The sequence below is a fragment of the Rissa tridactyla genome, chromosome 5 (assembly GCF_028500815.1).
Source record: "Rissa tridactyla isolate bRisTri1 chromosome 5, bRisTri1.patW.cur.20221130, whole genome shotgun sequence".
Classification (NCBI taxonomy): domain Eukaryota; kingdom Metazoa; phylum Chordata; class Aves; order Charadriiformes; family Laridae; genus Rissa; species Rissa tridactyla.
Window position 1 is genome coordinate 24,244,876 of NC_071470.1, and position 13,738 is coordinate 24,258,613.

Genomic DNA, 13,738 nt, shown 5'->3' on the forward strand with positions numbered 1-13,738 from the left:
CTGTAAAGTATCCTGTTCTTTTTTCCTCGAAGTCATGTCTTTGTTAGGTAGAAGAGTGTTTATGTTTTAATAAAACAGCTGTTACACTGAGGTAGAACTGCCACCTCTACAGTCAGATCTTAAACACATCAGCTGTCTCACTGTAACAGTTCACTTGTTTTTCCTGCATGTACACAACCAGGCTGTCTCTATGTGGTGCTGAAGACCACTTAACCTGTGCTTTTAGTAGGAACAGATAGGCACGTGAGTTTTTCTTGCTTGTACTTAACGCGGTCAGGAAGTGTGTGAATGCAGTTGGTCTGGTACCAAGGCTAAGTTAATTTATCCTGCCTCCCAGTGGGGCACGGTAGCTCAGGCACGGCTGTGCTGCTTCAGACTTGGCATTTTACTTAATGTAAATTCAGTTGTCTTCCAAAGGGCTTGAAGGCACCAGAACACATATAACCCTGTTACTGAGGAAGTACTGTCTTTATTTCATAATTGGGATTTTTCAAATAGCGTGGTTTTTTTCTTAAGTTAATGACCGCAGTGAAATTCATCTGAAGTAAGATTGTACTTTTTTAATGTAGTTGTCATTCAGAACTTTGTATGACTTGGCCTTTAGGCACTTAAACACAGTTTTAACTTAAAACAGGTTTCTGTCAGAAAGGTCTGCTGTTTTAATTATCTTTGGAAGCTACAGCATTTGGTTCTGACTATGCACTGACATTTAGAGGGTTATATAAGAGCTACCTACAGATGTAAATATCAGATTACAGTTTAATATTTTGCTTTTTTCATTCAGGAGGAGAGAACTACTAGAATTTGATAACAGGACTGTTAAGAACAATAGCTGGCGCTTTTAAATGTTTTTACTAAGATGTTGATATACCTTAGTATTTCATAAAAAAGAAGTAATTGTCTCAGAAGTACAGGACAGGCAGTCTTGGCAATGCACGTTACAGTCATTGTCCCCTGATTTTCAAGATGAGGGATGTGTAGGGGAGAACAGTACAGCTCCCTGCCCACTTGTGCACCCAGATGTGTGAATGCAGTCAGAGTGTGGCCAGGGAGTATAGTCAAGTCGGAGTAGTGACAAGTGCCTCTTGGTCATCCAGTGGAGTCATTGTTCATGATATAAACATGGTGCTGTCAAAGACTTGTGTGACTTAAAGCTTTAAATTGTAATGCTTAAAAATTTAAAATTAAAGCATAATTAAAAATTAGCATAAGCGCTAATATTTAGACTAGACCCTTATCACAGAATCATAACATAAAGGTCGCCTAGTCCAACCCCCCTGCCATGAGCAAGGACATCTTCAACTAGATCAGGTTGCTGAGAGACTTGCTCTGTTCACATTTAGACCAATTTAAATTTCCCAGACTGTTTCCATGTTTTCTGTTGGTGAAATTGTCGTGGTTTTCTCGTCATTGATGCAATCTCAAGAGATGTCCAGCATATACTTAATACGCATGTGCTTAATAAGAATGTCATCCTGGAATGGGAATGTGAGTAGTGGCTGTATTCAGTCTAGATCCATTGCATAAAAATCACATAGTTACATGAGTAATGGTGTGGTATTGTGTTGTGTATTATTATGTAGCCCTTTAACTACATAATAATGTGTTTATTCCAGTTCCTATGATACTACTTTGAAAGGGAGGAGAGAATCTGAAAGAAAAATGTCTTTTAAAAAATATTGTATGCTGAGGTCCATCTGAGCCAGCAGCTTGTCTCTGATGGTGCCCAGAGAGTTACAGGACTATGGCATGCCTCTAGTGCACTTATGTAAAGTATTCTCCCTGCCTCCAGTGATTTGTGTGAGTTTTCCAGAGACTACCAAAGTATCAACGACAGTACTTAATAGCCCTGACTGGATTTTTATTCCATAAATTTGTCCAATCACTTCCTGAAACCATATGACTTTTTAGTATTACAGATGTCCTATGTACAGGATGTCTGTACATAGTTGAATATAACATGATATACTGTCTTCCATTTGTTTTGACCTGCCACCTCGTAGCTGTTTTGTAGTTTATATACGGAAAAAGGTGATGAGCGATCATTTGGTATTTACCTTCTCCGTTATACTTTTGACTGTAGGGATGGCAGAGCCGAGGTTCAGTTTGAGATGAAGATACTTTAATTTAACACTCTTTATGTGTACTGTATGTCCAAGCTGCTAGTGTAATCAGTAGAGCCTAGAGAGTAATTTAGTAGACCAACCATTAGGGATTGAACTCAGTTTCATCAACTGTCTAAAACTAATGTCATTTGAGATTTAAGCATAATCTGCCTGGTTCCAGAAAAGCATAGTTATCCTGCAAAGCGTGTGGCGTATTTGTCAACTCCTGTGTGGATGTTTCAGGTGCCTATGGCATCTTAAATGGCACCAGATCTCAGAGATTAGGCAAGTGAGTCAGGACATCAGTGTCTGCCTCAGTGAGCTGAATCGCTCTCAGGTCTCTGTCAGCTTTACTGACTGGATCTCTGTTGGTGTACTATAATGGGAGTTTACACAAATGGCACATCAGTGAACACCTAACTCCCAGTATTTTAATGTCTAAGAAAGTTATCTCATGTTCCCTTCTTAGCTGTGTCTCTTTCAGACGTGGAAAGTCATGCTTTATTGTGTTACTTCTTGCATGGAAGCTTTCGTCATGATTGATTATTCTTGTTGCTTTTAACTATACCTTTTTTCAATTCACTGAGGTTCTTCTGCAACTTCCTGTAGTCAACTATCACTTTTGATATTAATTTATTTTTCAAAATATTAATGGATATATTCAGTAGGATAGCTGTACAGCACTCTAGAGACTCTATTCATGATGTCTGTTATGAAAACTGACTATTCTCTCTGAGTAGAGAATATATTTAGTCGTAACAAAATAAAAATATGAACTGCATATTATTAGGATGAGAAAACTGCAAGGCAATTGAAATCTCCACAGCCCCTAGAATACTGTGCTTTTCTTTCTTAGAAGTGTATACATAATAAACTGGGAAGAAAAAAGTGACAATCCTTTGTCAACATAGCTGCAGCAGAGGGTCTGTGAAACTTTCACATATATTCCCGCTGTTGAATTTGCCTACAGCAGCAAAGATCTTAAATTTTGGTGCCTGCAGTAGTAGAAACCGGTATTATTAATTTATGGGTACCTGAGGGTTTTGATGGTTTCATTTCCTAATTAGCAAAGTATGTAGAACATATAAAGAAATATTTTTAAATTTTAAAAATTCCTCTGTCAGAATTTCACCTGCAAACTACAGGAGAGTAAGAATTTGATCTAATCTGTATAATGCTTTAGTCTGGATTAGGAAGAAACAGGCCTCATTTTATCTGTGTTTATCACAGATCTACGTCAAAGGCAAAACCTGCAATAAACATTGTGTTTTAAATAAATTATAATATTTCTCTCCACAAAAAGATTTATTTGGTTGGGAAAATCTGTTTCACCCTGGGCTGTAATTAAATCAATGATTCTACAGTTGATATTTGCAAGATTTCCAAATTCTACTGTATATAAAGTAAAGAAATATTTGAAAAACAGGAATCAAGTGAGAACTTGATGAATTTGTTTGTTTACTGCATTTATTGTAAAATTGGACAATGTTGCTTTATCATAATTTGTAACAAGGTTTTTAAACATGTTTTGGAAGAATAAAGTTTCAGATAAATATCTAGAATCATAAAAAAACCCCAACTGAACCCTTTAAAAGCATTGAACATATTTCTGCAATTTTAGAGATCTTAAAAATTCTGGGATGTAATGAAACATTTTCACAAAATTGCATGCTTATTTGGCAAATGAATTCTGTCACCACTGTATTTTGATCTGGTTTGTGAGATACATTAGCTCATATTTTTGAAGCATAATAGAGGTGAAATTTCTGGGATATAAACCTATCAAGCTGTCCTATATATTTTAGATATGTTACAAAAACCAGACAGCTAAATTACCAGTGAATTACATGGAAATAAGGCCTTTTTATTCTTTTTGTTGACACAGAATTGTTGACTTCACTTCTGCACTAAAAATTCACCTGGACTGCAATGACCTTAAAATGGACAGAGGGCGTAGATATAGATGTGACTTGTATTGAACAAATCTTCTATTTCTTGCATGTTATCTATCTAAAACAGCTTCCTAAAATGGATTTGAACTCTTCCAAGACTGTAAAAGTCAAAGATTTATGGGCATATTTGAGATATTAAGGAGCTATGCAAGAATTTCACCAAGACAGAGATTACAAAAGGTCAACAGATAGGACTCTGAAATCAAGTCAGTTTGGCCTTTCTGCTTGTCTGCGTATGTGTGTGTGTTGATTTACTATATCAATGAATAAGCATAATCTTTTCAAGTGTTTTCATCTAGTTACGTGTGTTTTAATAGGTAGAAATTTTACCTAATTTAACTTTTACTGAAAAATAATGTTATCCTCTCTGTCAGCATTTGAATACACTTAACCTGGTAAATACACTCAGGATGAATTTGATTCACTGCCGGGAGAACAAAAAAATAGAAATATATTTCATGTCAATGTCATGCTGACTGATTTCATTAATTCTGGTTTTTAATTGCAGACAAAATCTACGAAAAATAATGGTGCTTTTGATATTTAAGTTTTGCAAAATTATTTCAAAGTTATGGAGAAAAGGGTTTTGGCAGATAAGATCCAACATGAATCAGAAACTAAACAAAAGGTTTATAACATATTGTAGGGAGGCAGCTGCTACAAAGATCTGGGCTAGAGCTTGCAGTATTTCCCATATTAATTAATGATCTGGAAGTAAACATAAACAACATATTAAAATTAACAGATGATACTAACTCAAGGGGAATCATAAACACCTAAACAAGATGGAAAGAAAAAAGGAATATAGATGGAAGACAAAATAAACTGCATTCAGTTTAGAAAAAAGCTTGTTTTTCCAAAATCCTGCATCAAAGCTGATGTGCATGGTAGCTGTATGCCCACTATCTGTTTTGGTTTGTAAAGTGTTGGCAAAACAACATAAAGTGGGTGTACAGAAATGAAGACAATATGAAGTGAGACATTACTGCAGGATGGGAAGAAACCCCAGAGAACAGAGAAACAGAGGAAAAGTAATCCATTTCAGCCTCTGAGGATTAAAACTTGTCTCTTCCCTCTGTATGGGACTCTATTTTAGCCCTACAGAGGAAGGAAGAGCTGGGAAGTTGGCTCTGCAGAAGAAAAAATAACAAAACAACCAATCAAACACCTGAAGCAATTCACTTCTATTACCTGATTTAGACAACTGTATTGGAAAGGGAAACATTGTCCTTTGGAGGCACCTGTCTTTCTCCATTGATTAACCTAGATTAGATGTGTAATGATGAACTGGATGATGTTAGGTGAGATGAATCCCATCTCTTGTATGCAGGATACATCCTTCTGAGAATGAAATGCACAGGGTTTTTCTCATTTCCTTGCAGTAATTACCAGTGGCCTCCTCTGACCTTCTTCTGTGGTAGCTGTGTTTCAGAACAACCAGTTGTTGGATGGGGCTTTGAGCAGCCTGGTCTAGTGGGAGGTGTCCCTGCCCATGGCAGGCGGATTGGAACTAGATGATCTTTAAGGTCCCTTCCGACTTAAACCATTCTATGATAAATGAGGGACAGCTGGATGTCTCTTTAGTAAAATTTAGGCCAAGGCTAATTTTATATTCGATCATACTTGAGAGATCAAGTGCAATACGTAGACCGCTAAACTAAGGTTTTCTATGTTCGGTATTGCACCACACTAGGCAGAAAAATAAAAAAGTAAAAAATGGGAATGCATAAATGTGCCTGTGGGATTTCCCTGTATAAAATTTAAACTAAAAGGGGAAAAAAAAAAAAAGGAGAGGCAGAAAGAGGCAAAAAACATGCCAAAAGACATTAGAAACCTATAGACATTTTATGCTTGTAGTTTCTTAATACGTTTTAATATCTCAGTGTAATTTTGGACTGACTGTAATACATGGTAGATGTAGGAAAAATGGCAATACATTCAAATTTTAAGAATGTAAAATCAACTTCCCCTCTTCCTAGTGTGAATCTCTAGATACGGAAAACCACAAATACTATGGATAATGTGGGACATTTAGGGGGGTGAGACTCTGCACAGTGAGCTTCTGTCTGAGAGACATCAGATCATCTAAACACAAGCAGATTTCGTACAGAGCCTTTGGCTACCTCTGTGCTGTGCCCCGCTTCCACCCGTCTAGGATCTGAAAGACTTTATTAACATGGTTGAAGCAATGGGTGAAAGGATTTAGATTGACCCTGCACTAACAGAGAATCTCCTGAAGCAAAATCCTTTTTTAGTACAGTAATTAGGATTCATTCCAGTGCAGGACACAAGCAATGCAGCTCTTCTGAGGCCTGAGGAGCTGTGGAAACCAGCTTGGGTTGTTGGGGCCGGCCAACACAGGGGAGAGCTGATGGAGTTTCCTGAACTTGAGCTAAGGCTATGACAAGCCAGTTGCATGTGTTTACAGCATGATGCTGGGACATCTGATCTGGCTTTTCATAGAACTTGTATCTTCAAATCTCATTTGTTTCTGGTTATAGTTTCCAGAGCTAAAAGCAGACGTACTGTTTTCAGCGAGAGGCTGGCACTGTGAGCTGTATCTGGATTCTCAGCTCTGACTTTGAGCTCAGTAACTCCATTGAACATAAGTTGGCCTGGAATTCTTTGCATCTCTGACTTTGTTCATTCATTATCCATGCCTGCTATGTGTGGATAGATAGAAATTTGAGGGTTGAGAGATTTTTGAAAAATATTTTTAGTAATTTGCTGACAGCGAAAGGCTTGAAAGAAGGTATTTTCGTTGTTTTATAAGTGACAGTCAATACTGTGTTGGTCTGTGTTGATTCAAGATAATTTTAATGTACTGTCATAGTGACTGGATAAATGAATCATGAACTTTATATTTCTTATAAAAAGAAATGTACTTTATAACATTTTTCTAATGAGTGGAATGGTAGCAGGCTATGTAATCTGAAAGCTCACAAAATAAACTTTTGATATTTCTCCCCACAACTACAGCTTTTGAAAACAAAGTTATTTCATCTGGAGCTAAGCTTTCATTTCGGAGGAAAATAAATTACTTTAGCTTGTGTTTTTGCAAGGTTCTGAAGGCACACCTGGAAGACTAAAAAATCATAAGGCAAATTAAAAAAAAAAAATCCATGTGATTTTAAAGAGATTTTTGTAATTTTAGGTTTTGAAACACTCCTCGATGTTTGGAATGCCAAGTTTTTTAAGGCTTCTCTCATATAAACACATAAATGGGTAATGTTATCAACAGTTGCTGCAACTATTTGGATGCATAAAATTATTCTTGTGCTTTCAGGAAGCCACAGAGGACAGAAGGAGAGATTTGAGACTTCACGAGGTCCTTGATCATATCTTACAGCCATATCATTCAGTTGAAATAAGCATAGGTGTAAAATTGGATCAGCACTGTAGCTAATTGTAGCCTAGGCCTGTACCTTAATTAAAAGACATTCTTCCATATTCAGTGTTAGAAAGAACAAAAGATACTTATTAAAGTATTAATTAATAAATTGTGGGAGTTGGTTTTATTTTCTAATCTGTATATTTACAGTGACAGAGGAGGCTAAGGGATATAGACCCATTTCTTTCGATAACTGAACTTACTTTTAATAATTTCTCTATCCTTTGCTTTAAGAGACCCTTTTAAGGTTGACATGTTTCACCTGCCAGTGAAGGTAAGATACTACCGCTACTAGTAAAAAGGAGGTGATGCGATCGCCTGGCCTCAGTGAGCCTGAAGCAAGCTAATTAGCAATCCAAACTTGTCTCCTTCCCTGCTTTGTTTAGAATGCTGCCAGGAGTAGCCTGTTTGGCACCCCCCTCCAGGGCCTTGTCTCATTCTTGTGTTTCTTTTTTTTCCTTTTTCCGTCATTAACAATTTGTGCCCACTAGCTTGGGCCTGAAGGAAGAACACTTATGATCTTTCGCCTTTCTTTGATTCTTCTTATCATCGTCAGCCCTCACCTTCCATACCAAACTGTCTCACTTCTTATTCAGATAGTAAAGAAGCCTGCTAGAACCATTTTTTTCATTATGATTGTCAGGTTCGTACAAGAGTAGTGTTTAACAGTAATGTAGGAAGATAGAACAGTCGTCTTTGGTTTGAATGCATTAGCTTTGTCCTCACTGATGAGATGCAGTTGAATGTTTTCTTTTTTGTTATTTTACATTACCATAAAGAAAAGGAGAAGGGAAATGCCATTTAGATTTACAGCATTTGGAGGATAAAATAGGACTAATAAGATGTATTCATATTCATTGCACTGTTCATGTTGAAGTGTGTGTAATAGTGTTTTATATGGGGGATAAAATAGGAATAATAAGATGTATTCATATTCACTGCACTGTTCATGTTCAAGTGTATGTGTGTAATAGTATTTTTACCAACCTGTCATATAACTCTCAGTTGCTGTAAAATCAGTACAATGTTTCCCAATACATTCAGTTTTGGAGAACTGTAAGGAGGCAGTAGTCGTTGGTATTATGCTAGTAACTCAAAGAGTAATACAGTGCTCTTTTCATTTGAAGGCAATTCTGTCTGTATTGTCAAACTGATCAATTTTAGAGCTGCTTTTAAAAAGCTGTTTATCAACACAACTGTTAAAAGATTTACACCACATTAGCCAGCAATACGTGCACTTGCAAAGTACAGATGCTGAAATAACTTTTCAGTGTTTTTCCTTCCAGCACATAAAGTCCCAGATTCATCTCGCATAACTCCAGTTTCTTAAATGAAGTATTTGGAAGAGGAATATGGTAGCTATATTTGGTAGGGGGGTGAAAGGCAGGTGTGAGGGGCTTAAATTTCATAAAGTACAGGAGCAGCAACCCTCTAAAAATTAAATCTCTTAAGAAGGTTAAGATACTGAGGAATCAGTTTCAGCACTCAAGCTCGAAGATTAAATTTAAGGGCGTACATTTTCAAGTCAAAATTCTTCACTGTGGTTCTAGCCACTATTGAACAGAAGCGTAGGAATAATAGAGCAGGGAGGCCGGTTTCTTCCATTCTTTTAGGTAACTCACTGAAGATGTTGGTGATGGCCTAATGCTCAGTGGAATTTGGGAAATCTCTATGATGAAGTCAGACTTTAGAGGAACTGAAATTCCATTGGCAGCTTGAACAGAACATAATATGAGATAGGCAGTGGTGATTTACTAGATAAATTAATCATTAAGAGTGGGTCTTTAGTAACAAAGTCCGAATGTTCATCTCTGTTTTGCCGGTGGAATTAAACACAGAAATGTGATCATCAACATCTGACCTAGTTAATTGAGGAGTTGCACAAACTAATTACTGGTCATTCTAAACCCGTGGGCAAAATTAATCTTCTCCTTTTAGTTTTTATGTCTGTCTCCTGAACAGTTAAGAAAGGTTCATAGAATGACTTTAGTTAGTGGCGAGAAGGAATCTGCTCAGTATGCTGCGACTATTTCTGTTTTAAAGGAAAAATAATTAAAAATAACAGAGAAGAATTAATAGCATGTAATCTAAGGCCCAAAAATATACATATCTAAATGTAGACAATGACTTCCTGTCTGCTTGTCTTCTGTAATATGATTCTGTTACTCTCTTTTGTCACACATTTATCCAGAAATACATCCAGACCATGTTTTGCATTTGTGACTTTTTAAGACTTCTGTACTTAATTCATCACCACCAGGGAGAAAGTTTACTACACGCAAGATATATTTGTGTGTTTGCTTTCATTTATGGATGACTGAAATTTAATATCTTATTCATGTACAGGTAGCACAAAAAATGGTTAGGCATAGCTAAGCAAATTCAGTAATTGTGGAGATATCCTCAGGGTTTATAAACACAGACCACAGACTTGAGACACTTACTGTGTTCTAGATGCCTCTTGGTCTCTCAGTTGAGGCTTTCCCTGAGGAAGGGTTGAAGATTACAGGGTCAAAATTCTAGTATAATTAAAGAATTAGTTGTGACCTTGCTTCTGTACTTATTTATGTACTTAAGACTATTATTTTCTCAAACATAGTCAAGGAATCTTTAGATTAACCTCTGTGGGTTTAGGCCAGACTCAAAAGTATCTGTCATAACTTGTATGCAAATTCCAAACCTAGCTGTGTAGATGAATAACTTCTCTCTAAAAATAAAAACTCCAAACAATCAAACAAGTGGAAAACCTCCACACATGTTAATACACAACATGTTGTTCTCCTTGATTTAGGTAACTATGTCCAGTAGAAACTGGATCAGCTCCCATGTGTTGTAATACAAGCATGCATCTTTTCAAGGCAGTTACTATGTTTTGCAATTATATGGAACTGTCTTGGAAGCTTAACATGCACATTTACTGGTTTTGACTATCAACTTTTCATTTCAGTCTACTGTGGGCTTCTAATAGCAATTTCTTTTCAAAACAATAGTAGCATGTTTGTACAACAGCTTCTGTGAGAGATCTTTGGTGTATGTCATGGGTAACAGATGAAGCCTGCTTGGGGTAATAATTTGTCTTATAGTCATGAGAATTATGCTACATTTTGTAAAAGATAATAAAGCATCAAAAGATTTAAATCAATTGTTTGAAAAAATTGCTTATTGTCATCAGAGGCTCACTCAAATCCGCTAAAACTTGGTTTCTGAGACTTATAGCTGTTACTGAAGTGAGGAAGAAACGCTGTTGCCTGAACGCTTCTCAGAATCAAGGCAAAAGGTGCTTGCAGTCAAGTAATACCTATCCTGAAATGCTGACCAAGCTAACTTGCCAGGCATATGATTTCCAGGAGTACATCTTCAGTCGTGTTTTAGTTTGAGTCAGGAGTGTGAAATTGAATCCTCCTTGCAAACTTTCCTTTCGTTTACATCACAGAGTGATTTTGGTCCACATGAACTGGATGTCAGGACTTCAGGTTTCACTCTACAGATCTGCCACTACTGGTCCCCAGCACTTGCTAATGCTAAAGGCAACATGGCAGCTAGTTCACCTGCACTGAAGGCTAGATGAACTGGACTATAAATATGGAGTCAGTTAGCTAGAGAAGGGTTCCTATTTAATTCCTTGTGTTAGAGATCAAACTAGAGTCATGAAGTAACAACTCGCCAAAAAAGAAGTCTTCTCACAGTATTATCTTCCTTCCCTATAAGGTTTTGCAGTTTATAATTGTCCTTCTGTTCCTAGTGAAAATAACAACACAAAGAAACAACAACAACAAAAGATTAAACTGTAGCAGTGATTCTCTTTTAGCCTTTAACACCTTGATAAATATAGTAACTGAATTAATGACTACCATTCACCAAATACTTTAATTTCCTATTATTTTTCATGTTCAATAGGTGATATATGCCCTGAACACGAAGAATGATGAACATGAGGCTAGTATACAGGCTCTGAGAGAGGCTCACGAAGAAGAAATTCAGTGCATTCTTGCGGAGACAAGGGAAACGATTCTCCGGTGTAAAAGCAAAGTTGAAGAAGAACAATTGCTGAGAAAACGTATTCAGGCCCTTGAAATTGCTGTAGAACAACACAAGAGACTAAAGGAAGAAGCTTTGGCAGAGTTAACATTGTGCAAGAAGCAGGTGGAAGAAAGGGAGCTGACAACGGAAGTGAAACAAGCACAGGCAGTCCTTGCTACAGACACGGTACATACCAGTGCAGACTTTGAGAAGCTTCTACATTTAAATCAGGATTCTGGTGGACTGCTAAATGAATGCAAAGCATCTAGGAGAGAAAATTTAGATAAAAAAGTAATTTTAGATGAAAAACACAGTGTGGAAGGACAAGTTGTAGTGAATGAGATGGAAAACCTGAAGAGTGAGAACAAGAGACCAACTGAAGACTATACTCAGAAAACAAGCAAGCTGCGAGCCCCTTACGAGAGAGAAAAAGAGACTTTGAAAAAGGCTATGCAGCAGTCTATGACAGAAACAAGTAAGAGTTGTCAGCAAAGAGAAATGGAGCAAAGGAAGAGCTCAGAGGCTGAAGAAGGTTTTTTGCTGCAGCAGGTAAAGAAGCTGGAGGCAGACCTAGAGGAGAAAAGCCAAAAGATAAATGAGAGGAAGAAGCATTCTCAGAAGCTGAAGGAGAGAATACAGGTAGAGTATGATACTGTGATCCCTGTCTCTGCCTATAAAAGTGCGAATTACCAATTCCTCAAAATTTGAGGGAAGAGGGGTCTTTTAAATATCATATTGAGTCAAATGCTTTGTAAGCGCTAAAGCAGTTTTAGAGGCTTAGAGAGAAATAGGAGGGATATAGTGCCGAGAGTTTTAAAGAAAGAGTTAAGATTCTTAGTAACTCATTAGAACTCTTTGAACACTAGACTTTGTATACCCTGAAGGAGGAGTGAGGTAAAATTTGTCTGTTGACTGAACAGAGCTTTGCCTTTCCTGCCCAGAAATGCGAAGAGAACAGGAAACAGGCACTAATGTAGCAATAAGTATTTACAAGCACATTCTCCTTTTCCCTTGTGGTTGCCAACAACTCAGTGCATGGATTATCCATGTACAGGGTTAGATAAGAGACCTAGTCTGTCAGGTTAGGAATCAAGTGCTTTGTATTGTATGACTCTTGCAACAGTGGCTTGGACCAAGTGACATTTAATGAAGTGTGCTTTACCCCTGTGAAGTTCTATGTGCTGACCCACGAGACTTTCACCATTAGTTCTCACCTCACACTGTGCCTGTCTACTCTAGCTGGTGTAGATCTCATACATATATTTGCAGCACAGCTCTGCAGCCCCTTTCTGCTTAATTGTATCATGTCAAATTCAGTTTCAGAGGTTGGTAGATCATGGGCAATCTGCCAGCCAGCTGCATTTGGTACGTAAGGTCAGCGTGTGGGAGAGACACTGATGAACTGTGCTGAAGCTGAAGCACCCAGCCGTGCTCTATGCTCAACAGTTCCACTTCCTTTTAATACTATTGGCCCTTCCCATGACATAAACTCACCTACCAGACCTGTCCCCAGCCCTATGATGGCAATCTTGCATGTTAGATAAGAAAACACCTTGAAGGTCTAGACTTGGAGTATTTCAGAATAGCAGTAATTGTTTCCTGGTGGACAGAAGATTTAGCTCATTTAAGGTCAGAGAACCCCAGAATCTTGTAGAGAGCAGGGTCACCCCAGTCAGCTGTGTTCCTCCAAGATAACTCTGACTCATTTCACCATCTGCCCTCACATCTTGCCTGTCAGTATCATTTCGCTGATGGTGCAAAGTTCTGGGCCTTGTCTTTGAGCAGTTCAGCCTTCAAAACAGCCGCTGCCTTTTTGTTTCACAAGATTAGAGGGTGAATTGAATACACCTTCTCTCACGTTATTCAGACTGCATTCTCTCAGAGTGTAGATCTGTAGCAGAACAACCTCTATCTTCTGCGGAAAAGTGAAGAGGATATAATGAATGGCAGAGATGCAGATAAGACTTTTTAAAATTGAGTCGGGGAAATGCATAATATCTGTTTCAGTAAGGAAGTGTCCTGTCTCTGTAGAAGTTTGAAGTGATAGAGGGGAAGAGGGAAAGTAAGATCCTGATTTCTTGTGGGTACTTGAAGTAACGTTCATGAGAAATGAAGAATGGAGACGTCGAAATTTATGCACGTGATTTACTGTTCTGATTTATTGTATAAGAAACGCAGTCTTTTAAGAATAAATAATGTAAAACATGATAGGAAATAAGAAGTTGGTGTCATTAGCAATTTAATTTTCAAATTCAGGATCAGCTGGATAA

The 13,738-nt window shown here is 37.5% G+C and overlaps 1 protein-coding gene across 4 annotated transcripts in view; it reads left to right on the forward strand.

Moving 5' to 3' along the window:
• FAM184B (family with sequence similarity 184 member B) overlaps positions 1-13,738 on the forward strand; it is a 46,589-nt gene that overhangs the window by 6,952 nt on the left and 25,899 nt on the right. For all 4 annotated transcript variants that reach the window (XM_054202078.1, XM_054202080.1, XM_054202082.1 and 1 more), the window contains exon 2: positions 11,346-12,107. In XM_054202078.1, coding sequence (XP_054058053.1) covers positions 11,346-12,107 — 762 coding nt within the window. The remainder of the gene's footprint in view (positions 1-11,345; positions 12,108-13,738) is intronic.